Source organism: Eleutherodactylus coqui, chromosome 4 (assembly GCF_035609145.1).
Source record: "Eleutherodactylus coqui strain aEleCoq1 chromosome 4, aEleCoq1.hap1, whole genome shotgun sequence".
In the NCBI taxonomy this organism is placed as follows: domain Eukaryota; kingdom Metazoa; phylum Chordata; class Amphibia; order Anura; family Eleutherodactylidae; genus Eleutherodactylus; species Eleutherodactylus coqui.
Genome location: NC_089840.1, coordinates 190,877,429 through 190,901,101, shown reverse-complemented (window position 1 = coordinate 190,901,101; position 23,673 = coordinate 190,877,429). Strand labels below are relative to the sequence as shown.

General features: G+C 41.2%; 1 protein-coding gene across 3 annotated transcripts in view; it reads right to left on the bottom strand.

The window, feature by feature from the left end:
* UNC5B (unc-5 netrin receptor B) overlaps window positions 1-23,673 on the bottom strand; it is a 207,393-nt gene that overhangs the window by 38,650 nt on the left and 145,070 nt on the right. For all 3 annotated transcript variants that reach the window (XM_066600478.1, XM_066600479.1, XM_066600480.1), the window contains exons 2-4: window positions 9,731-9,952; window positions 8,110-8,253; window positions 5,146-5,249 (exon numbers count right to left, since the gene is read on the bottom strand). In XM_066600478.1, the coding sequence (XP_066456575.1) occupies window positions 5,146-5,249; window positions 8,110-8,253; window positions 9,731-9,952 (470 nt within the window). The remainder of the gene's footprint in view (window positions 1-5,145; window positions 5,250-8,109; window positions 8,254-9,730; window positions 9,953-23,673) is intronic.

Sequence of the window (23,673 nt, the reverse complement as noted above, 5' to 3'; positions counted from 1 at the left end):
ATCTGCAATTCAGATGTAGATGGGCCACAGATCGGACAGTTTCCATTGATTTCAATGGAAGCCATCAGTGCGGTAACCACATAGAAATAGAGCATGCTGCAATTTGTTTTCCAGACCAAAAGTTCCGCAAAACAAATCAGACGAAGAGCCCGAGAGGTTCACAAGCTCGCTATTACATCATGTATTTTTGTAGGCCATTAAAAGGTATCATATCTCTACAAGACCACGTAGTTTCTCTTGCTAGGAACAATCACATTTTGCAAAACAAATCCGCATGCTTTAATTCATGTGCGGACGCCCATGCTTCCCTACGGGCGGCTTGATTCGTGGATCAACCGAGCGGATTCTGCAAATCAGATCCGCCTATGGACATTGGGCCTAAGTAGCTCTGGAGGGGTCTCAAACCTCCCCTCCCCCAACGCTCCATAGAGATTAATATTAATATTTTCAGGTTTTAAAAACTGATGGTCTATCATCAGGATAGGCCATCAATATCTGATCAGTGGGGTTCGACTCCACGCAACACCGATGATCAAATGTGTAAAGGGGCAATGGCATTTGCGCAAGCAATGTGGTCTCTTCAACATTTACATCTGTTTGTGATCTTGTTTGTAATCATGACCCCATACTTTTCCTATTGGCTGTTCTGAGTAGTGTATCATGCTCCCACTGAGTACAAGCATGATTATAGGCAGGTAGAAAAAACGAAGAGGCCGCGGCACTAAAACAGTTACCATGGGCCCTTCCAGAAGCTGGTCAGCAGGCTAAAATAAACAATTCATGTCATATCATCATTATATATATCATAGACTGTTATAAAGACAGTACATGCGAAAACAAGACAAAGATGGAGCTGAGCTAATAGATGTCCAATCCCAGTTTCTTCAAGTTAATCTATACCGATTTCCACCTTCAAATATAAAACAACAACGTTTCGGCATTGTGTGGCCTTTGTCAAGCCAAGATACAATATAGACAGAAACACACCATCATTGTTTCTACAATGTATTTTGGCTTAATGGAAATCAATAAACTTTTATACTTTTAGCCTTGGACTTTTGGTGGAATTGGAGGAGTTTTTCTAGCTCAGAGGAAGGCTACACCAAGTGAAGAACATCATAGTTCCAATTGTACATGAGAGACTACTACAAGAACTGAGTGCTAACAGAGGTGTTAGACCTCGTCAATCTTAGGAAGTTCTCCAACCCTGGTGACACAAACTCTAGTAAGATGAATTGGTGCTTATGTGATGCATAAATGGGTAGCCTTCACCAGACCAGCTTCCTGGCTCATAGAGGGGGTCACGAGTAGAAGACTTTTCTCTGTCCTAACAGGCATTCAAGACTACATTTTTTTCTGTTTGCAATGCAATCAGTGCTTTACTAGGGGCTGGTGACAGCACCAGGCATGTGTTACCATACTGATGGGTCATGGCCAAAATGCAATTGCCTGGAGAGGTTGAGTTGAGTACAGTTTATAGCATTTGCAAGGGTCTTCTAAGTCAGTGGTTACAATCATTGAATGGTAACATCGGGTCCAACCCCCTGCTCAGTGCAGGCTTCACTAAATCATCCCAGACAGATATTTGTCCAGCCTTAGTTTGAACACTTCCATTGAAGGAGAACTCACCACCTCCTGTGGTAACTTGTTTCACTCATTGATCACTCTCACTGTCAGAAAGTTTTTTCTACTATCTAATTTGTGTCTCCTCCCTTTAAGTTTCATCCCATTGCTTATAGTCTTATCTTGTGCAAATGTGACTAGGGCTGATCCCTCTGCATTATGACAGCCCTACAGATATTTGTAGACAGCTATTAAGTCTCCTCTCAGTCTTCTTTTTTGCAAGCTAAACATTCCCAGATCCTTTAACCGTTCCTCATTGGACATGATTTGCAGACCGCTCATCATCTTGGTAACTCTTTGAACTTGCTTCAGTTTGTCTGTCTTTTTTATAGTGGGGTGCACAGAACTGGCCACGGTATGCCAGATAGGGTCCGACTAAGGAAGAGTAGAGGGGTACAATTACCTCACGTGGTCTAGACTCTATGCTTCTTTTAGTACATCCCAGAATCGTGTTTGCCTTTTTGTCTGCTGCATCACATTGTTGACTCATGTTCAGTCTATGATCTATTAGTATACCCAAGTATTTTTTACATGTGCTGCATAGCCCAATAACTCGCATTCTGTATGTGCTTTTTTCATTTTTCTTGCCCAGATGTAAGCTTTGCCTTTCTCCTTGTTAAATACCATTCTGTTAGTTGCCGCCCACTGTTCAAGCTTTTCTAAATCTTTTTGAATACGCTCTCTCTTCCCTAGTGTTAGCTATCCCTCCTAGCTTTGTGTCACCGGCAAATTAGATCAGTCTCCCATCGATTCCCTCCACCAGATCATTTATAAAAATGTTGAACACTAGGCCTAGGGCAGAGCCTTGTGGTATCTCCTTTGATACATTCTTCTACTTGGATGTGCAGCCATTTGTGACCACTCTGAGTACGATCACTCAGCCAGTTGTGAATCCACCTAACAGTTGCCTTGTAAATCCCATATTTGGTCATTTTTTACAATAAGTATGTATGAGATACTTTGTCAAATGCTTTACTAAAGTCAAGATATACTATATCCACCGCATTTCCCTGATCAACCCAGTCAGTGATACTATCATAGAAGGAAATTAGATTCGTCTGGCATGACTTGTTTGTTACAAACCCATGCTGGCTCTGATTAATTACTCCATTTTTATCCAAGTACTTGCATACATGCTGTTTAATAATGTGTTCAAAGATCTTTCCCGGTATAGATGTCAGGCTCACAGGGCTGTAGATTCCTGGATCCACCTTATTTCCTTTTTTGAAGATAGGGACAACAGTTGCCCTTTTCTAATCTTCTAGGACATCTGTTCTCAAGGAATTTTCAAAGATTATGGTGAGTGGTTCAGTAATTACCTCCGCTGCTTCCTTTAGTATCCTAGGATGTAATTCATCTGGACCTTGAGACTTGAATTCATTCAAGTTAGCTAAGTGTTCCCTCCCCATTTATCTGCTTTTAGATGGCTTGCATTCTTTTATTACCCCAATAGCACAGGGAAAATCAGTTGATGTTCCATCTACTTTTTGAGAGAAAACAGATAGAAAATAGGAATTTAAAAGTTCGGCCTTCTCAACATCATTCTTAACCAATTCACCATTTTCATTTTGAAAGCATCCAACAGCATCTTTAACTTTTGACATACCCCCAAAATCCTTTTCTATTGCTTTTGGCCTCTGTGCAAGCCTTAATTCATTCTCATCTTTAGCTTTTCTGACACTTGCCCTACAGTTTCTGCAGATCGCATTGTATTCCTCTTCAGATATTCCCCCCTCTTTCCATTTGATAAACATATTTTTTTTTGTTTATAACATGTGTGCAAGTTTTGTGTTCATCCATCCTGGTCTCTTTAAATGCTTCCCATTTTTCCTTCTTTTAGGGATTGTTAACGATTGTGCTTTGAATATCTCATTTCACAGTATTTCTCAAACTTCTTGGACATTTCCGTCCTTAAAAACATCCAGCCATTGGATTCTTCCTACCCTCTGAGTTCATTCAAATCTGCCTTTCTGAAATCCAACGTTGAGGTCTGAGTTTCTCAAGTCATCTTCCCCTTTTTATCCAAAATTCAAGGATAGCATGATCACTGCCTCCTAAGGTCCAAGCCACCCTTACGTCCTTAACCATTTCCTCCCTGTTGGTAAGAATTAGGTCCAAGAATTAGGTAGCAAATCCCCTTGTTTTCTCTTCTACCTTTTGGAAGATAAAGTTGTCAGCAAGAGCGGATAAGAATTTGTTGGATCCATTACTTTTACCTGAGAGAGATTCCCAACAAATGGATAGTTGGTGTCCTTTCTGTTGTTCTCTCCTTGCATTGTTACCCAAACAGTTTCTACAGAACTACCATGCTCTGAAACTTGAATCTCTGTAAAGATTGTTTTCCTAACATACTATCACCCAAAACGGAATATTCCGCAACAGGATTGTGGAATTTGCCCTCCTGCGAAATATTCAGACACAAAATCCGTACTGCTAAGGTGCGGATTTTGGGGCGGAATTCAGGGACGGCATATTCCGCAACACTGTTGCAGACTATTCTGCCCCGTGTGAAAGGTCCCTAAAAAGAGTTCCTGCAGCATGAGAAATGAGCAGGGAAGAATCCTGTTGAAGGGCACGTTTGGAGAAAATCATCAGCCTCCGGCGGCAAGGAGTAAAAGTGCAGAACAATACTTAAAAGTGTAAAATAGCAGGCACTAATGCTTAATTCCTGCAAATACAACAGAATCCTGACAGCATGGCTTTCAAAATAGGGGAGCTAAAGATAAGGTATAGTATTTATTCTGTATCTATACAGGTCTTCTATAACAATGCAGCTTAGACCATTTAGTCTAATGTCAGGGTTTGGAAGGACATCCATTACTGTCTTCACTTCACTTGGTCTGGTGTCACAGCCAAAGATTGTCAAATATTGGAAAATGAACAGGTGTGGAGGTTAAGTGTTATTAGATGTCACATTAACGAATATGAGACTCCATATAAACAAATCTGCTATAAAATAAAACCTGGCTCCCTTAATGTGGATGCATCCATCACAGCGCTAATGCATCCGCGAGGACGGGGCTAATCTATCTCCCTCCTTATTGAAATCTACCTGCCAAGGCTTAGTAGGAGTTAGCCCCTGCTGGATACTAAAGCTGCTCCAACGGTTTCTGGGACGGCTGCTTTCGCTTCGACAGCTGAACATATTTTTCCTTTAGGAGATAATCAGTTTTAACTATAAGCAAATTACTCGTCGGTAGATTTAGAAATAATAGCACCATAGAGTTACTCATCGTAGATCAGATTTAGTCTGTAGTCAGGTCTGTCCTACCGTTCATTACGAGCCCAGAAATTGTTTAAACTGAGGCCATGTGCTAACCGGGGAGGATCTGCCAGGTAATTCCATACACAGATTAAGAAATGATCTCCTACACTGGAGGTCAACAGCCTTGACTGGGTCTAGGAAGGGTTTGCAGGCGGCCATAATGGCTAGATATGGTAACAATTTGCTAATTTTTTTAAAACACAAATTGCAGTACATGTAATCCAAACCGACCTCTACCCATATGTCACAGGACTTACCTCAGCGGGTGGAATACCCTCCGGTGGACGACACTGAAGTAATACCTCTTGTTCTAAAGGTACTTCTTTCCCGAGAGGTTCCTGGTCAAAATTCTTCCTCAAGTCTGAGTATAAAAAAATTGTACATGTATTAAAAAATATACATACATATAGTGTATTTTAAGCTAGAGGTGTTCATAGCTCTCTAGCAAAAAAACCTATGGAACACAACTGTATATTCAGTAGAGGATGTGGTTTACATATCTCATAAGAAAAAAAAACATAGTACCAAATGACGCCAACAGGGGAATATGTGGCGCTGTATCATGCAGCTGCTGAAAGGTGTACAATATCTATAGGAACATGTACAAGGAGTGCACACTGACCATATCTATAGGAACATGTACAAGGAGAACACACGGACCATATCTATAGGAACACAGACAAGGAATACACTGACCATATCTATAGGAACACGTAAAAGGAGCACACGCCGACCATATCTACAGGGACACATTGACCATATCTATAGGAACACATACTGGAAGTATACTGACCATATCTATAGGAACACGTACTAGAAGTACACTGACCATATCTATAGGAGCACGGACAAGGAACACACTGACCATATCTATAGGAACACGTACTAGAAGTACACTGACCATATCTATAGGAGCACGGACAAGGAACACACTGACCATATCTATAGGAACACGTACTAGAAGCACACTGACCATATCTATAGGAACATGTACAAGTTCCTATAGATATGGTCAGTGTGTTCCTTGTACGTGTTCCTATAGATATGGTCAGTGTGTGCTCCTTGTACATGTTCCTATAGATATGGTCAGTGTGCGCTCCTTGTACATGTTCCTATAGATATGGTCAGTGTGCGCTCCTTGTACATGTTCCTATAGATATGGTCAGTGTGCGCTCCTTGTACATGTTCCTATAGATATGGTCAGTGTGCGCTCCTTGTACATGTTCCTATAGATATGGTCAGTGTGTGCTCCTTGTACGTGTTCCTATAGATATGATCCGTGTGCTTTTTGTACATGTTCCTATAGATATGGTCAGTGTGTGCTCCTTGTACATGTTCCTATAGATATGGTCAGTGTGTTCTCCTTGTACATGTTCCTGTAGATATGGTCAGTGTGCTTCTTGTACGTGTTGCTATAGATATGGTCAGTGTGTGCTCCTTGTACAAGGAGCACACTGACCATATCTATAGGAACATGTACAAGAAGCACACACTGACCATATCTATAGGAACATGTACAAGAAGCACACACTGACCATATCTATAGGAACATGTACAAGGAACACACTGACCATATCTATAGGTACACGTACAAGGAACACACTGACCATATCTATAGGAACACGAACAAGGAATACACTGACCATATCTATAGGAACATGTACAAGAAGCACACAATGACCATATCTATAGGAACACGTACAAGGAACACACTGACCATATCTACAGGAACACGTACAAGGAATACACTGACCATATCTACAGGAACACGTACAAGGAATACACTGACCATATCTATAGGAACACGTACAAGGAATACACTGACCATATCTATAGGAACACGTACAAGGAATACACTGACCATATCTATAGGAACACGTACAAGGAATACACTGACCATATCTATAGGAACACGTACAAGGAATACACTGACCATATCTATAGGAACACGTACAAGGAATACACTGACCATATCTATAGGAACACGTACAAGGAATACACTGACCATATCTATAGGAACATGTACAAGAAGCACACAATGACCATATCTATAGGAACACGTACAAGGAACACACTGACCATATCTACAGAAACACGTACAAGGAATACACTGACCATATCTACAGGAACACGTACAAGGAATACACTGACCATATCTATAGGAACACGTACAAGGAATACACTGACCATATCTATAGGAACACGTACAAGGAATACACTGACCATATCTATAGGAACACGTACAAGGAATACACTGACCATATCTATAGGAACACGTACAAGGAATACACTGACCATATCTATAGGAACACGTACAAGGAATACACTGACCATATCTATAGGAACACGTACAAGGAATACACTGACCATATCTATAGGAACACGTACAAGGAATACACTGACCATATCTATAGGAACACGTACAAGGAATACACTGACCATATCTATAGGAACACGTACAAGGAATACACTGACCATATCTATAGGAACACGTACAAGGAGCACACTGACCATATCTATAGGAACACGTACAAGGAGCACACAATGACCATATCTATAGGAACATGTACAAGAAGCACACACTGACCATATCTATAGGAACATGTACAAGAAGCACACACTGACCATATCTATAGGAACATGTACAAGAAGCACACACTGACCATATCTATAGGAACATGTACAAGAAGCACACACTGACCATATCTATAGGTACACGTACAAGGAATACACTGACCATATCTATAGGAACACGTACAAGGAATACACTGACCATATCTATAGGAACATGTACTCTACATGACCCAACTTAAAATACTGGTGGGATGGGAGGAGGGGGGGGGTCAACTATTTGTTGTTCATAGCAACCAAATCACAGTCCAGCTTTCATTGCACTAGAGCAGCTTAAGGAATGATGGTGGATGATTTTCTTTACATCTCTAATTGGGCTGAAGACAACAATAAGTATTTCTAAATGAGAAATTGCATTAGAAACTATTTCTAGATGTATACCCAGGCAATGCCAAGTATATAAGATAGTCCCAATATAAACATCTGTAAGTCATCAGTAGCACCTACAGACTCTGTGCAGACACAACCTACTATTAAAATGCATTTTTCACGGAAGACCACAAGATGGTGATGTTGTCAAAATAGCAGTCAAGCAGCTGCATTACAAGAGCGGAAACATTTCTATACGTCAATGAATGGATGAAACTTACAGGCTATTCTAACGTAGGCTCTCCGGCTCTTGGTTGTGCCTGCTGAACTCCATGCAACACACTGGCACCAGTAATCTTCCAAACCAAAGAGCTCTTCTACCTGCTGTCTGGAAACTTCGATCTGGACCTCCCGTACTACAAGTCCTGGTGGTTATAAAATAAAATGATAGATATTAGCTTAAAAGGGACTTGGGCAACTATTTTTTAGTCCTACGAGCTAAGCTAATGGGCTCAAAGCAGGTGATCCGCTGAGCCTGAGGATATAAGTACCGTATTATATTTGCCTCCCCTATCATTGCCATGGTGTCAGCGCTGAAAGCTGTTGGTCAGTGTATTGCACGGCGCCGCTAAGTAGTCTGCCCATTCTAAATTTATAATGGGTGGACTACTGAACAGCACCACTTTCAGTGCGGACACCGGGGGAGGACAACGAAATATAACACTAACACCACAGACTCAGCGGGTCACCTCCTTTGAGCCCATAAGCTTCGCTCATAGAACTAAGAGTAGCTAACAGAGTCTCTTTACCGCCTAAGGACACGGCCTATTTTGTGCATAAGGACGCTGCATAAAAAACGTAATAATTTTTTAATGATAGCAGGTAGACATAACACATCAATTCTTTCATTTTTTTTGGTTTGTATGTTCTTTTACAGCAATAATGACACAATACATTTTTTCTGCAGAACAGTACAATTGTATAGATCCCAAAATTCTTTTTATTTTTTTAAGGGTTTCTCCACAGTAAAAACCCTTTTTAGGGGGGAAATAATTTTGTTTCCTAAATCACTGCACGCAAAGTCCAATAACTTTTTAAATTTTTCCATGGATGGAGCTCTGTGAGAGCTTGTTTTTTCCGTGACAAACTGTCACTTTTATGGGTACAATTTTGGAGTGTATACGGCTATTTGGATCACTATTCTTCCGTTTTTTTGGGAGACAAAATTTTAAAAAATAAGCATTTTGCACCCCCCCCCTTCATTTTTTTTTTTATGATTTATGTCCCTGCACCATAACAGCTATGATTGCTATGACTTCTGTCCTGCAATGTCTTATCACTTGTAATAGTGATCATAGGTAATGGCAAAGCTGGACACCTGTATCTGGCGTCCTGTTGCCATGGCAACCTGTCGGCCCTCCGCAATGTAATCACCCTCTGTGAGCCATTTCCCGCCGCGGTCTACATAGATTGCGGCATGTAAGGGGTTAACAGCATGGGCCGCTGTCCCGAAGCACCCCCGCTGTTGCAGCGAGAGGCCAGCTATCCTTGACAGCCGACTCCCGCTGCCGGATAGTGTGGGATCTCTTCTGATCTCGCACTATCCACAGGGCGTAAGTGTACGTCCTCTTGCGTTAAGTACCCCTCTGCCAGGACGTACAGTTACGCCCTGAGGCGTTATGGGGTTAATGAGCAGAAAAGTATTTTTCTTCCAAAAACATTGCATTGCACTACACGTACTGTCCAATATTTCAAATATTGAAAAATATGGCTGGGGGCTACATTACGTCTGGTGTTAAAAGGGCAGAGATTCAAATGTTATCGCACGGTTTGAAATTTGCAATTAAACCCAGGCTTCACATGACATTCTGCACCTGAAAATATACAGTTGCTCAACAATACCTGTTAACTCATCCACCCTTTCTTTAGTGATATGGTCATTCTGGTTCACCCACTCTCCGTTACACTTGAAGTAGATCTGTATGGCTGGGTTAGCTTTGCAGATGAGCTCTACCGGCTTGTTCTTTACAATGTAGGCATCTTCTGGCTCCAATAGAAAATGTGGTAAAGACTCTGCAGGTGCTGAAGGAAAAGAGTCTGGAAGTACATCACTGTACTCGATTCCTGGAAAGAAACAAAAAAATTGACTTAAAAGAAAAAAAAAAACTAAAAAAACTTGTTATACATAAAAAATAAATCAGAAAAGAGAGATGATCTTTATAAAGCAGCCTAATTACAAGAGTTGTCCCATCAAGAAAACAGCTTTCAGAATGCAGCCCTCTGGCAAATGGGTGATTTTGGAAGGGAAAGTCATAGCCAGCCAGGCATTTCTCTGTAGGGCGACTCAAGTTCAGCATAACTGGAGCTCTGCTATCCAACTCATAGAGGTAGTCCTGAGCAGATGACCCCTCTCTATGACTTCCATATGCCCAGTGACTGATAAATCCCTGATCGGATCTTTCATGCAGAACATAAAATCTGTGTTGGTCGGCTGCTGCACCGTTCAGTGTAAACAGGCAGTTCTTCTATGAACGACTGCCTGTTGACTGGGAATAGAAGATCTCCGGCCGTTTCAGCTTCATTCACTAGCGATGATCTTTCTGTATAAAGTTTTTTGAGAAGTTACTGATCACTTAAAGCATCAACATTTCGGCCACTCTTACACACAGTTTGTAAAACGCTGCGCCTTCAAACACCCCCGACACTGTTAAACGCACTTCATTATTAAAAAGCGCTTTAACGCATGAAAATAGAGCAGACGGCATTCGAAAATCAGTGTTAGAAAGACCACTTTCAAACGCTTGTCTTAGAAGCCCAATTGAAATCAATGGAGCCAACTTACAGCGTTTAGCATGGCGGTGTATGCAAAAGTACTATATTGTATTTTCCCAGTGTTGTAACTAGAACTCATTTTTTCCCCTGAAATTCAGTGGCGCGGAGGCTCCTCAAAGTAAAACGTAACTTTCTCCCAATATCATTTATACATTGGGGCCAAAATTCTGAGCAGATTTATTTTTTCCTCTGTTTAGTGGTCACCGCTCACTTATTCTTAAACGCCAACTGCCTCTGCATTGATTTAAAGGTGGCCGTACCCCCTAGAGAGTCATCGCCGAATGCTCTATTCCTCCCCATCCGCCTTCCTTATGCCTGCCTGGCTCATCCAAGCATCCATGTATTCTCAATGCGGCGACTCTGGTGGCGGCTTATCTCCTGTAAGCACAAAGGATTACCGTACATATCCTTAAATCCGAGACGCCGATCCTCTCTCCCCTTCCCCAACTTCTCCCGTGGGGGCACAGTCTGGACAACCCCATGTACAGAACATTCATGCAGAGCGGCACAAAAACATCAGGGAGCAGGTACCATCTTGCCATGCATCTTCACACTGCTCTGTTCAGCAACGCCCAAGTGGTGGCACAGCTCGGACCCCCTACCCGGGCACCTAGCCGCCCTCCAGGGGGGCTAAAGAGGCAGAAGGAGAGAAACCCATCATAGTGTATAGCGCTCCACAGCCATGTTACAAAGTAGTTACATTTGGGGCTCATTCACATGGGCGGATACAGTTTTGGTCCATGAAATACGCAGGTATTCATGGACTGAAGCTGTGTGTACTCACTGTGTTTTTAGACCTGCTTGCATTTTTTTTTTTTTTGGGGGGGGGGGGTGAATGAACCCTTATAACCCTTATAAACGGCCTTTTGAAGGCAACCAAAATGCTGATGCGGTCCTTGGTGAAAATGAGTTTGGCGGCCCTCGTTTATAGTCTGTGCAGACAGGAACTGGTTAAAAATGTGCATTCAAAAAGTTGCCTTTCACTTTCAGCCAATCCAATCCAACTTTATCATGTCTGGTAGATTCAGTTAAGGAAAAAGTTGCGAGAACTTTCTTGTAGTGATTTTTATGGTCATGTGACTTTAGGCTCTAGTCACATGAACGAGTCGCGCACGGGACTCATAGGGCTTGATATTGCAAAGATGTTCTCGAACGGTTCCGTAAAATAATGGTTTTACTCATCATTATTATAGAAGCGCGCCCGTAGATAACGCAGATGTCCTTTTGATTTCATTGAAGGAGAAAATTGAGGCGACATTAAAACAAACGATAACTGAATAAAAGAAATCCAAAATCATATAAAACGGAAACTACCGGTGTACTTGTGTATAATGTACTGAAAAACAACAATAACAGCAGAACGGCGCGAGGATGAGCGCACGGAGGCTCGCCGGCTCGTTTAAAATCCATTTAGGGAAAATTGACTTTTCATTTCCAGTTTTAACACGGCACTAAGAGAAAGCGGCAGGACATTTGTCATAATCCATTAACTGCTCTTTTGGAAACGTTGAATTAAACTCCAGGCTAATTTCTTCATCTATCTGTGTCTTTCCCTCACTTGCCGTCCCCCCGTCTCGTACCGCTGACTGGCACAGCGCTTCATCCGCACTTCATTACAAGGACCATCATTTTCTCAGCAACCTCCCAACTATGCCCGTCCCAAAGTAATTAGACCACAAGGCGCCATCCTGGATGAAGACCGGATTCACACAAATGTATTTGCAAGCGCAAAGTTTGCATGTGGAATTCGCATAAAATTAAACACATCGATTTCAACGGGTTCGTTCCCATACAGAAAGTTTTGCGTGCACAAAAAAAAAAAAAATAGACAGCATGTTCTGATTTCCTGCACATTTTGGCCATTTCAATAGCGGAGAGCATCGTTGTGTATCTTTGGTGCGTGCAAATGGATGTAAGTCGCATGCGCAAAAAGTGGAGTAAAAAAAAACTGTTGCGTGCAAAAATTTGCAACACTCAATCAGCAAAATTTCGGTGCAAGTATGCATACGCTTGTGTAAATCTGTCTGGCTTCCCACAGTCGCAATTGTGCACAACGTAACTTATTTGCACACTGAACGAGGCTCGGTGTGGTGCAGAGTGTTAAGGCAGCAGTATGCAGTCCTAAGCTCTTGCTCACGGCCTGAAGGTTGCAAGTTCAATGCCCGCATGGTTCAGATAGTGGGCTCAAGGTTGACTCAGCCTTCCATCCTTCCGAGGTCGGCAAAATGAGTACCCAAGCTTGCTGGGGGGGTAATAAATAAGTTACCTGAAAGCTCCGCGGAATAAGTTGGCGCTATTCCTTCTCCACCCCCACATTTCCCCCTTTAATTTTTCTGTCCGCAGGGCATGTTAATTTGCACGCAGGACACAAGCAAATACCAATGAAATGGTCAATTCACACAGGTGAGCGTGATATTGGGCCGTGTAACTCAGCCCAATATTGCGCTCGAGAAGGTGTGATTTTCCTACGGATGCGAGGCATTTTTGTGCCAAAAATACCTTCTATCGCTTCATTGAAGTGGCAATCCTCAGTCCAGGTTTTCAGTCGCGCTGCAGGATTGGTAAGAGTTGTTTTCAATGGGAAACCTCGCATCGCATGCACATCGCATGCAGTGAAATGTTTCTCCCAGCCCCATTGAAAACAATGGGCGAGACGTTCCAAGAGAACGCCCAAAGAGAAGACGTGCCGCAATTTTTCCTGCACCACGATGCAGGAAAAATATCGATCGTGTACGCACAAATCCGGTGCAATTTTCACAGCTATGTGAAAGCGCCCTAAGGGTGACTGTTTTCAGAGCTGAAAATGGAGGCCATCCTGTAGCGAGCATTTCATGCAATGTGGGTTTAAAGTGGGCAAAAACCCCTACATATCAGTGAAAAATCAGCTGGAGACGTGCCAAGTGTTCTTGGAAGCTGGCAAGGAATTGCAAATTAATTACCACACCCTGGTGAGCGTGTGTGGAAAGTGAAGCCCCCCCGTCCGTTCAAGTCCTGTGAAATGAGTCTATACGTTATACCACTGGCAGAGAATAAATCAGTCGCCATTATGTAGAACATGAATGCTACATTATTAATGCAGTGCGCATCGAATGTACTGAGATGTAGTAAGCAGATTGGTACGGAGGAGCCGCTGGATGCAATCTCGCACACAACTACAAGTACCCAATCTCCGAGTCTGGCTGTGCAGCCGAATCAGCCGCTATATGCCCCTCGTGACTACGGTTTGTCCTTCCACATTATGGTCTGGTGATTACATTGGCAGAAAAAATGATCAATTAACTAAAAAAAGTTTGTGGTTTAATTGACCGTTCCGAGTTCCATGCACTAAGTACAGCTTGTTACATAGCGGTATTGACACACGACTCGCTTCCTGCCCTATCTGCGCGTGAGCCTGGGGGGTAACGCAGTGAATAAGCGATTAATATGCATCGGACATTAAAGTACATTTTCCTCATACAGAGATGATTTGTTTCCTTGATTTGGACACGCAGGGACTGCTAAACAGATGGCAGCAGTGCATGTGAAAATCCATTTAAGGGCCTAAGTAGGGGCTGCGTGCCTCGGAGACACGGCTCGGCTTATTTAAACATTGCTTTTGTAATCACAATGCTAAACACACAATCCAAACCATTATATTGTCATTTTTAACTCCTCTTACCATTAATGAAAATGACTTCCGACTTCAGCGACTGAACTTTGGTGATTTATAACTCAGTTTGACAATTGTGCGCAGTGATTCAGTAGTTGCCGCTATTGCCTTGCAGCGCTGAGTCTAAATGCAAGGACAAATTTAGCATGGAGTTTAGATGTTCTCTCAGGGTTTCCTCCAGATACTCCCTTTACCTCCCAGACTCTAACTCTACCGTTTTCTTCACACTATCTTCACACCAACGTGCGTGTGTTTGAGAAAGATCTGGACAGTCCAGTTTCTACTTGTGGAGAGCACCAAGTAGGCGGAGAGTGTCTTATAGGCCATGCAATGCCTCCCTGGGAAAAATGGTATGCAAATAATAAGTAGGAGAAGGAGGAAAACAATATCTTCATTGCAAACTATTGGAAGGTAGCTACTCTATAAAGACCCTTTTACAAGGAATGATTATTGGGCAAATTGCTTGTTAGATCCAGCGGTTTGCAGTGAAAGACCAATCTGTGATAAATGCTGATCAGAACTTTCGTTTGGACCATAAAATTATCGTTGTTCCGCCGCTACATCATTCAGTATAAAGAAGCAGTCATTCATCTATGAAGGACTGCCTGTTTACTGTGAGTAGAGCCAGAGGAACGCTTCTCCACCCACTCCGCCTCCATTCACTAAGCAATGATCGCTCCTGTGTAAATGCATGGGAGAGGTTATCACTGGGACGACTGTCGGGTACTTCAGTACTTGATAATCGTCCTGTGTAGAAGGGGGTAAAAAATGAATCTGTCTGCTTGAACTTACTGTCCAAACTGCAGGCATGATGTTATTGAGCAGAAGGAGCTACGCAGATGGATATATAGTTTTATGGGGAAAGATTCAGTAGAACTTGTATTTTTTTCATTTATATCCATGTTCATTGTGAGCTGAGCAGTCCAGTGGGTGGAGCTATGAGTGTATGACTGTACATACAGGGAAGGCTGGCAATCACTGATAGGACCGCCCACTGGACTGTTCAGCTTAGAATAAGCATGGATATAAATGGATAAATCAGAGGTTATACTGAATCTTTTCCCATAAAACTATATATCAGTCTGCTCAGTTCCTTCTGCTCAATAACCTGATGCCTGCAGTTTGGACAGTAAGTTCAAGCAGACAGATTCTTTTTTTACCCCCTTCTACACAGGACGATTATCAAGTACTGAAGTACCCGACAGTCGTCCCAGTGATAACCTCTCCCATGCATTTACACAGGAGCGATCATTGCTTAGTGAATGGAGGCGGAGTGGGTGGAGAAGCGTTCCTCTGGCTCTATAACATCATACCTGCAGTTTGGACAGCATGCACGTGCTGACAGGCTCCCTTTAAGTCAATGTCTAACCTTTAACAGGGCTTGCAACAGGATTAAGATTAGCTAAACTAGAAACTTCCCAATATGGAAGAGGCACTGATGTCGGCGTATGGAATCGTTTAGGCCAGTTAAAGGGTTGGAAATTGACATATACGGTTGCTTCCCTCCCATAGGAGACACTAGAAAAGCACTTTTCTTTCTTCCTGGAAAGAGAACTAATTTGCATATGTGTTTGAGATATTGAAATTAGATTGCAAGCCCCACTCTGTACAGCTGTGGGAAATATATACTTGCATCTACCATTTGCAGCCCAAAATTTCCAGAGGAACATTGCGTGGACTTTTAAGTCTCCTTCCACCTAGTAGATGCTCTCCACAAGGAAAAACTATACCCTTCCTTAACCACATCATTAGCTCTCACCCAGCCAATCAGAAACCTACTAACACTGATGAAGGGCAAAAACCCTGAAAACTACTGTCAGCATGAAATGTGCAAAACCTCTCTTAACACAGTCAGTATGACTTTTAATGCAATGAAAGGACATGATCTGCAAAGGTTGGTATCATCCTATGTCACTTCATCCTGGTTAATAGAAACCTGCAGTAACACTATATGATAGTGCCATTACATGTCAAGGTGCCTATAAACCAACCCAAAAAGGCATATATGGCCCTTATGTTGGAAAACTGGCATATCAAATCTCCTCTCAAAAATGCAAACCTGTATGTGCCGAGGATTTGGCTTGGCTTAATTTGCATCAGCCAGTTATACTCCTGACGTTGTCCTTGTCGTTGACCCCATTCAGGAAGTTACAGCAACCTAGAGTGCTCTAAGAGTGCAAAGCTAGATGTATCAAATAACACTTAGATCCATTATAAAGTATTATCTGAGGGACATCGCCACATGCATTATTAGGATGGAATTGTAAGCCCACTGGGATAATCTCAGTGATTTCGGCTCATAAGAAGAAATATGATTGGATGTGAATGAAATTACAAATTGAAGAGAGCCTTTGCGGTTCTCAAGGCGCTCATTGTCACCTGATTTAGCCTCCACATTAAACTGCCTTATTTAATATTTACCTCTTCACTTTAAGGGGTAGTCAGAGTAAAAAAAGGAAAAAAAAAACAAGTGGAAAAAAATTGCATAAAATAAAGTCTGTACTTATCTAATCAACCTCTCTTTGTTCCAGTGTGACAACTTCGGAGCTTCAAACTGGCCTCTGTTTATTTGGATGCGGCAATGACATCATGTTCACAACATGACTGTGGCAGCCAATCGATGGCCTCAGTGATGTCTTTCTGTACATTACTGAGGCAAGTGGTCAAAATGACATCACCACGGCAGTCTAGTCCTAAAGATCAGGGTACAATACATAGAGCTCTCCCATCATCTATTTATACCCAGGACTGTAACAACGGGGCGCTCTAATAAGTATGTATAAATATATCAGGGGTCAATACAGAGCTCTCTAACATGATCTGTTTATACCCAGGACTGTTACGGTCCTCTACATCTAGAAAAATGAAGGTTTCTACACTGCCATAAAAGGTGGTTCTTTACTGTAAGAGCAGTGAGACTGTGGAACTCTCTGCCCAAGGAAGTGGTGATAGCGAACTCGATAAGAGTTTAGGAGAGGTCAGGACGTCTTTCCTGAGCGTTACAATATTAAATGTTATATACAGTAACATAGTATGTTAGGCTGAAAGGAGGCAATGTCCATCTAGTTCAGCCCGTTTCCAGCCCCCCCTCAAAGCCACTGATACTTCAAAATGGTCGGTGATGCAGGGATTATTCTGATTACCAGATTGGAGTCGGAAAATTATTTTTTCGAGGTTTTCTTCTTTTCTCTGGATTGGGGGGGGGGGGGGGGGTGAAAATAGGCTGAACTGGATGGATATATTTCTTTCTTCGGTCTTACATATATGTTAGTAAGAAGATTGGTGGCACTGGATCGTCGGGGGATTTAACAGATAAGTAAAATGTCTTACTTTATTCAACCCCCTTCCTTATCCATTTTTTTTGAAGATTGACAACCCCTTTAAACCTCACCTTCCTATAGAAGATTAGCATTCATTATTTAATACATATAGAAAAAAAGAATTTTCACGAGTCAGCCAAATGTATTCCTTCGGATGTAGATACATACTGATGCTATTCCTACAAAATCATACTGCTAACAAATAACTTTACATTCCCACAGTAAACCGCTTGTGGGGTCATTAAGTATTGTGTATGTGTGTTTTATCTGTTCTTCCTTTCTATCTGCCTTTAATTAATTCCATCTGTTAGCAGAAGGAGGGAGTAGCAAGACGGCAAATTTATGAAATCATCTCAACAACAAATAAAAAAATCCGCTTATCTGCTCTTGAAATGGTCTCAAGCCATAAATCTGCTTGAAGGCCGTATGACATACAAAACAGTGGCTTAACTAGGCTCTGAATTCAGTCCGAATTGGCAACATGTTTGTCCTTCACCACTCAGCCTACAGTCGTTCTTGATTTTCTAAGCTTGCAATGGTATGTCGACTATGCACAGCTCGATTCTGTGGTTGAATCCAAGGGCTGAGAAAAAAAAAATTAAATACTTGGCTTTGGGTATTATTACTATTGCACATCCAGATTTGCCTTTCAAGTCCTTGGGCAACATTACAGAAAGACAACCACCTAATGTAACCAAAGACAAAGACAAAGTTGGCCACTAAATCTGTCCTTTAAGGGGTTGTCTGAGATGGCAAAGTATAATCAAGAAGAATACACTGGGAGAATTATCATTGTGTCTATGATAACATTTACAATAACTGTCCGACGATGCAGTGATGATGAATTCAATAAAAGAGTATAAGAGGAGCCTGGACACCTTTCCTAAAGCAATAGAATATTACATGTTATAATCACTAATAACTTCAGAAGGGTCGTTAATCTCGGGATTATTACAATTGCCAGATTGGAATCGGGAGGAATATTTTTTTCCTTAAAATGGGCTTCTACCTCAATGGAGTTTTTTTGCCTTCCTCTGGATCAACATTGCGGAAGTGGGGGGATAGGTTGAACCAGATGGACATATGTATTTTCTCTGCTAACTTACTATGTTACTATGTAATTGTTCTAGCTATATTTTTGGGAGTTTGTATTCATGGATATGAGTAATTTCATGCAAAATTCCATTTCGATTTTGACTCCTGCCTGAAATTGACCACATAAATTTTTGAGAACAGATCCCAGTACACATCGGAGCAGGAAACATTGCCCAACTGTGTTATGGCGCTATATATATGTTTTGGCTTTCCAATAGTACAATCCGTACGCTAACATTCCGTAAAAATCCTATTTAGCTTAAGACTCCGTCCGCCTTTGTTTATGGGTTTTGGAACGTTTAAGCTGCTTCTTTCACACTTTCTTCACTATATTGGTTTTTAGCAATCTTGTCTGTGAACTGCTGATGCTTCTATTATATTTCAATACTTCAGGAGTTTCTAGTTTCATCCATTCAGTTAGCCTAACGGATTTCAATATCATAATGTTAAGACTACTGGAAGTATTGTACGCATCTAAGAACAGTTTAGGTGTCCTCCATCACTAAGGACTAAATAAAATATAGCAGTTTGTTCCCTTGACATCAAAAACCGTATTTATCAGCATTCAACACTTCTTTAGCTTCACGAGGCTATGAGGACGTTAAGCCTAACCGAGTTGAAAGCAATCCAGCCGGGGACGCACCTGCTGAGCCCAAAAGTGCTGATCTAATGAAAGATGCTTATGTGATTTCCATGTACAGCAATTCCCTGTTCTGATAACTAGAAAATGACTACACCAGACTTCCTTCCACAACTGAGCTGTACTTTCTGCTGCCCTCACTGATATGATACTTACAAATTAACTGTTAGGCTACGTTCACACCACCGTTTGTTTCCTGTTTTTAGCGGATCCATTAAAGTTTTAGAGAATGGATGGTAAAACAAAAGCAAAAATGATTTATCATAGGGACAGACCATCAATAGTTGACCGTCTGGGTTCTGCGCTAGGGACCCCGATTGATCAGCTGATTGTGCGTCCCACTGACAGTGCTGCAATTACACAGAGGTCGGAGCGGAAGTCTCTGCTCCGACCACTGTGTAGTGGCCGGCGCTTGTAACTGCAAGCATGGCTCTCATTGAAATCAATGCCAGCTGTGCCTGCAGTTACAAGCGCCGGAAACTACAGAGGTCAGTGCAGAGACTTTCACTGCTTCCGCTCCGACCACTGTGTAGGTGCGGCGATGTCAGTGTGTGCACAATCTGCTGATCGATCAGCGTCCCAAGCGACGGACCCCAGCCGATCAACTATTGATGACTTATCCCAAGGACAGGTCATCAATAGTATTCTCCCTGGAGAACCCCTTTAACCTATTTTTACCCCAATTCATGTAATGCATCCATCAAAAACTGATTTTCTCTCCGTTTGTCTCCATTTTCATTGGATCTGTTTTAAAAATGTCAATATTTATTTTTCTTCATCTTTTCCGCCAGGGCCATCTCTCTTGCTCTGCACATGCCCCCCCCAAAAAACAAAAAACGAATCTGTTTAATGGAATAGATGACGGGATACTTTCCGTTAAGCATAGACTTTAAAAAAAAATGATCCGTCCAATTTCCATCTTTTTGGACAGGAAAACAGTTCTGCAGCCTGCATTATTTCTCCCGTCAAAAAAACAGAAATCTAATGCACCAGATTCAAACAGAGCAATAATGAGCTCCCTTACATTTTAATAGGGAAAAACGGACACGATGCCTTCCACTCTTCTTTTTCCATGACGGAAGAGACAAATGGAAAGAAAAACGGTGGTGTGAACATAGCCTTCAGACTTATCAATGTGTACTTGGCAACAAAGCACCTCATTTTCCAAGCACATTATTTATTCCATATTCTACTTACAAATCACACGCTGGGAAGAAAGACGATATCGGTAGCAAAAAAGCTAAGTAGAACTTGGCAGCAGGAAGTTTTTTTTTTAAAAGACAATCCTGCTTATAATAAGAGATTATAAAAAATAATCATCAATTATCTGCAGACATGACCGATCTTGTAACAAAACCTTATTCAGTTTCATGTAGGTCATAAGTGAGAACCTGAATGCAATAGTTAGCTATAAATCTACATTGAAGTTCTATCTGCACGTCTCCTATTCATAAAGGCAGACCCATCAATACCAGCGCCGCTGCTGAAAAAGGGATACAATTTAGTTATTTTGGCTGTACTTAGGAACATGAGTTCAAACCACATAAAAGAGCTCTTGTCACCTTCACACACTGGAAGCAAAAGTAAATGACTCATAAAATACCTTTGCAGAACTCCAGCTCTTAATATATGATCATGTTGTTCTTTATGAAAAGTGAAAAAAAAAGTGTTGCAAACTTGACGTAAATAAGCAGAATATTTCTTAAAAGGGATTTTATAATCGGGTTCGTTCTTTCTAAACTAGAGACAGAATGGACCCGGGACTGGCATTTTCTTAGTTGGTCCGTAAAGATCTTACAGCACATCAAAGGCATCCGATTGTTGGAAGGTGTTATAGTCAGGAGAAGGGATCAAAACATTTCCAAGACATTAAATATGCCATGGAGCACAGTCAAGACATCAACAAGAAAGGGATAAAATTTGGCACAATTACCAAGAACTGGACGTCCCTCAAAAATTGATGAAAAGACTAGAAGAAAATTGGGCCAAAGATAAAGTTATTCACTAGGGTAAGGCCTTCTACGTGAAGATATCTGGGATCCGTATTACATGGTGGTAGAGTGGCCACAGAAAAGTAGTCCATCTCCGATCTCAGGACCACACTCTTATGAGAGCTGTCCAAAAGAAAACCTGTCTTTGCGGTCTATATTAACCAATCCCAGTGCAGCTTTCATTTCTTATACTGCTGAAGATGAAAGCTGCACTGTGATTGGTTGCTATGGGCAGTAACAATAGATTTTCTTTTAGACAGCTTTTTTTAAGCTTGTGGTGTCGGGAACAGAGGTGGACTACTTTATGTGGCCACTCTATACAACCATGTAATACGGATCGCAAATATTTTTATGTAGAAGGCCTTACCCTAGTAAATGACTTCATCATTGGTTTAAACACAGCAGTAGGAACAGGGTGTTCTAATATTTTGATATAGTACTGTAATTAGTTGAAAGTGTAAAAGAGAGCCCATTGCTTGATAAACCGTTTTGGTGCAGAAAACTATTCGATCAACACAATTGATAAATAAGACCTGCTGTCCACATGAATGAGTCATTTTTCATCTTCTTCGTTCTTTCCATAAATAAAAACAAGAAAAAATATCGACCTCCTTAAATTACAACCAACTTTGCTTGACAAGATAGAACTGTTTAGATAAAATGGTGTGAGCTTTACTATTTTTTTCCCACTATGGATTTTTCTTCTTCTACATAAAGTGACAGAATAGCCTAGTTAGAGAAAGACCCATAATTATTTTCCCTTGGCACTTGGCCGAGGACGAGTGTTCCACCAAATTAGTGTCAAGGTGAAGTAGCTGCAGCAGTTACATTTAGCTGAAGATAACACGGCTCCATCTCGAGACAAAATGTCATATGGCATATTAAGGTTAGCCCACATTACACAATGACAAGGATATCTTTGTGCACCTATACGTGGACTTTCTGGGAGTCTATTTCTATCCAAAAATGATTCTGGACCTCAGTGTGTATCTATGTCACATTATTAAATGGACAGGAGTTTACAAAGATTACCCATACCAATTTACACTTTCCTCTTTAGGAAATGTTCATTTAGATATATTATTAGCGCAAATATTTAATTGCCGATTGGTATGTTTTTAGGTATCTAAAATTAATAGTTTATTTTCAAGCTCAAAGAAGCTTACAAGTCACACACACATTGGATGTGGTTGGAAGTCATCTTTTTAGTTCCTTAACAAGCAGAAATATATATACACAAAACTATTTGCAAGAAGGCTAGAATACGCCTCAACTGTAATAATTATAATTTATTATAATTCATTTAATTAGCATTGGTTATTAACACTAAACAAGAACAGTGGCATCTTGGTTGTCAGGCAGGACTTCCCTCAGGCCGAGTGGAACTATTTCTCATAGGAATTCTGTAAAATGGTCTCCTCAAGTAGATAGCACCAATATTGTATAGTCTGGTCTTCTTGTCTCAAAGTACGTAACGTATGCAGATATTATGTCTAGTATAATCTTGCTTGGTCAGAACATCCCAAAGTTCTCATGAAGGAAAAAGTCAGCAATATAATATGACAGGCTGAAGCATACACGATGGAAGATGGATATAAAAATGGATACATTTTTATTACTCAACAATATAGATGGAAGTAATATTTTATTCTCTCTTATTTTTTAAGATATTGTATACAAGAAATAGCATACAGAAAAATTAAAGAGGGGTGTTGGAGTCCTGGAGGAAAGAGCATGCTTGTGAGGTTGACAAATGAGTAAGCACGGAGTGCTGAGGTTTACTGTAGTCTCCATTCACATAGTGTTAGAAATAAAAGTGGATTATACACAATACTGTGCAAAAATTTTAGGCATGTGTGGAAAAATCCTACAAAGTAAGAACTTTTTCAAAAATAGAAGTTGTCCGATTGACTAACTTTCTTCAGCAGGACAATGACCCTAAACATCTAGCCAATGTCATTAAGAACTATCTTCAGCTCAAAGGAGAAGAAGGAGTCCTGGAAGTGATGAAATGACCCCACAGAGCTCTGATCTCATCATCATCCAGTCTGTCTGGGATTACATGAAGGATTGGAGCAAGCCAACATCCACAGAAGGCCTGTGCTTAGTTCTCCAAGATAGGATAAAGAAACAAAAAGAGGCACAAAGCCCTCAAGGATAATCTCCCAAGGAAAATTGATTAGTAAATGAGAAGACTGAACGGTAAATTACTTACTTCACCAGGGAGGGGCGTAGGTCCATAAAGGACTTCAGTCAACCCTCTGTATCCTGAAAGGCAGTATCCAAATGATGTGGTTCGAAGTAATGGGAATCAACAA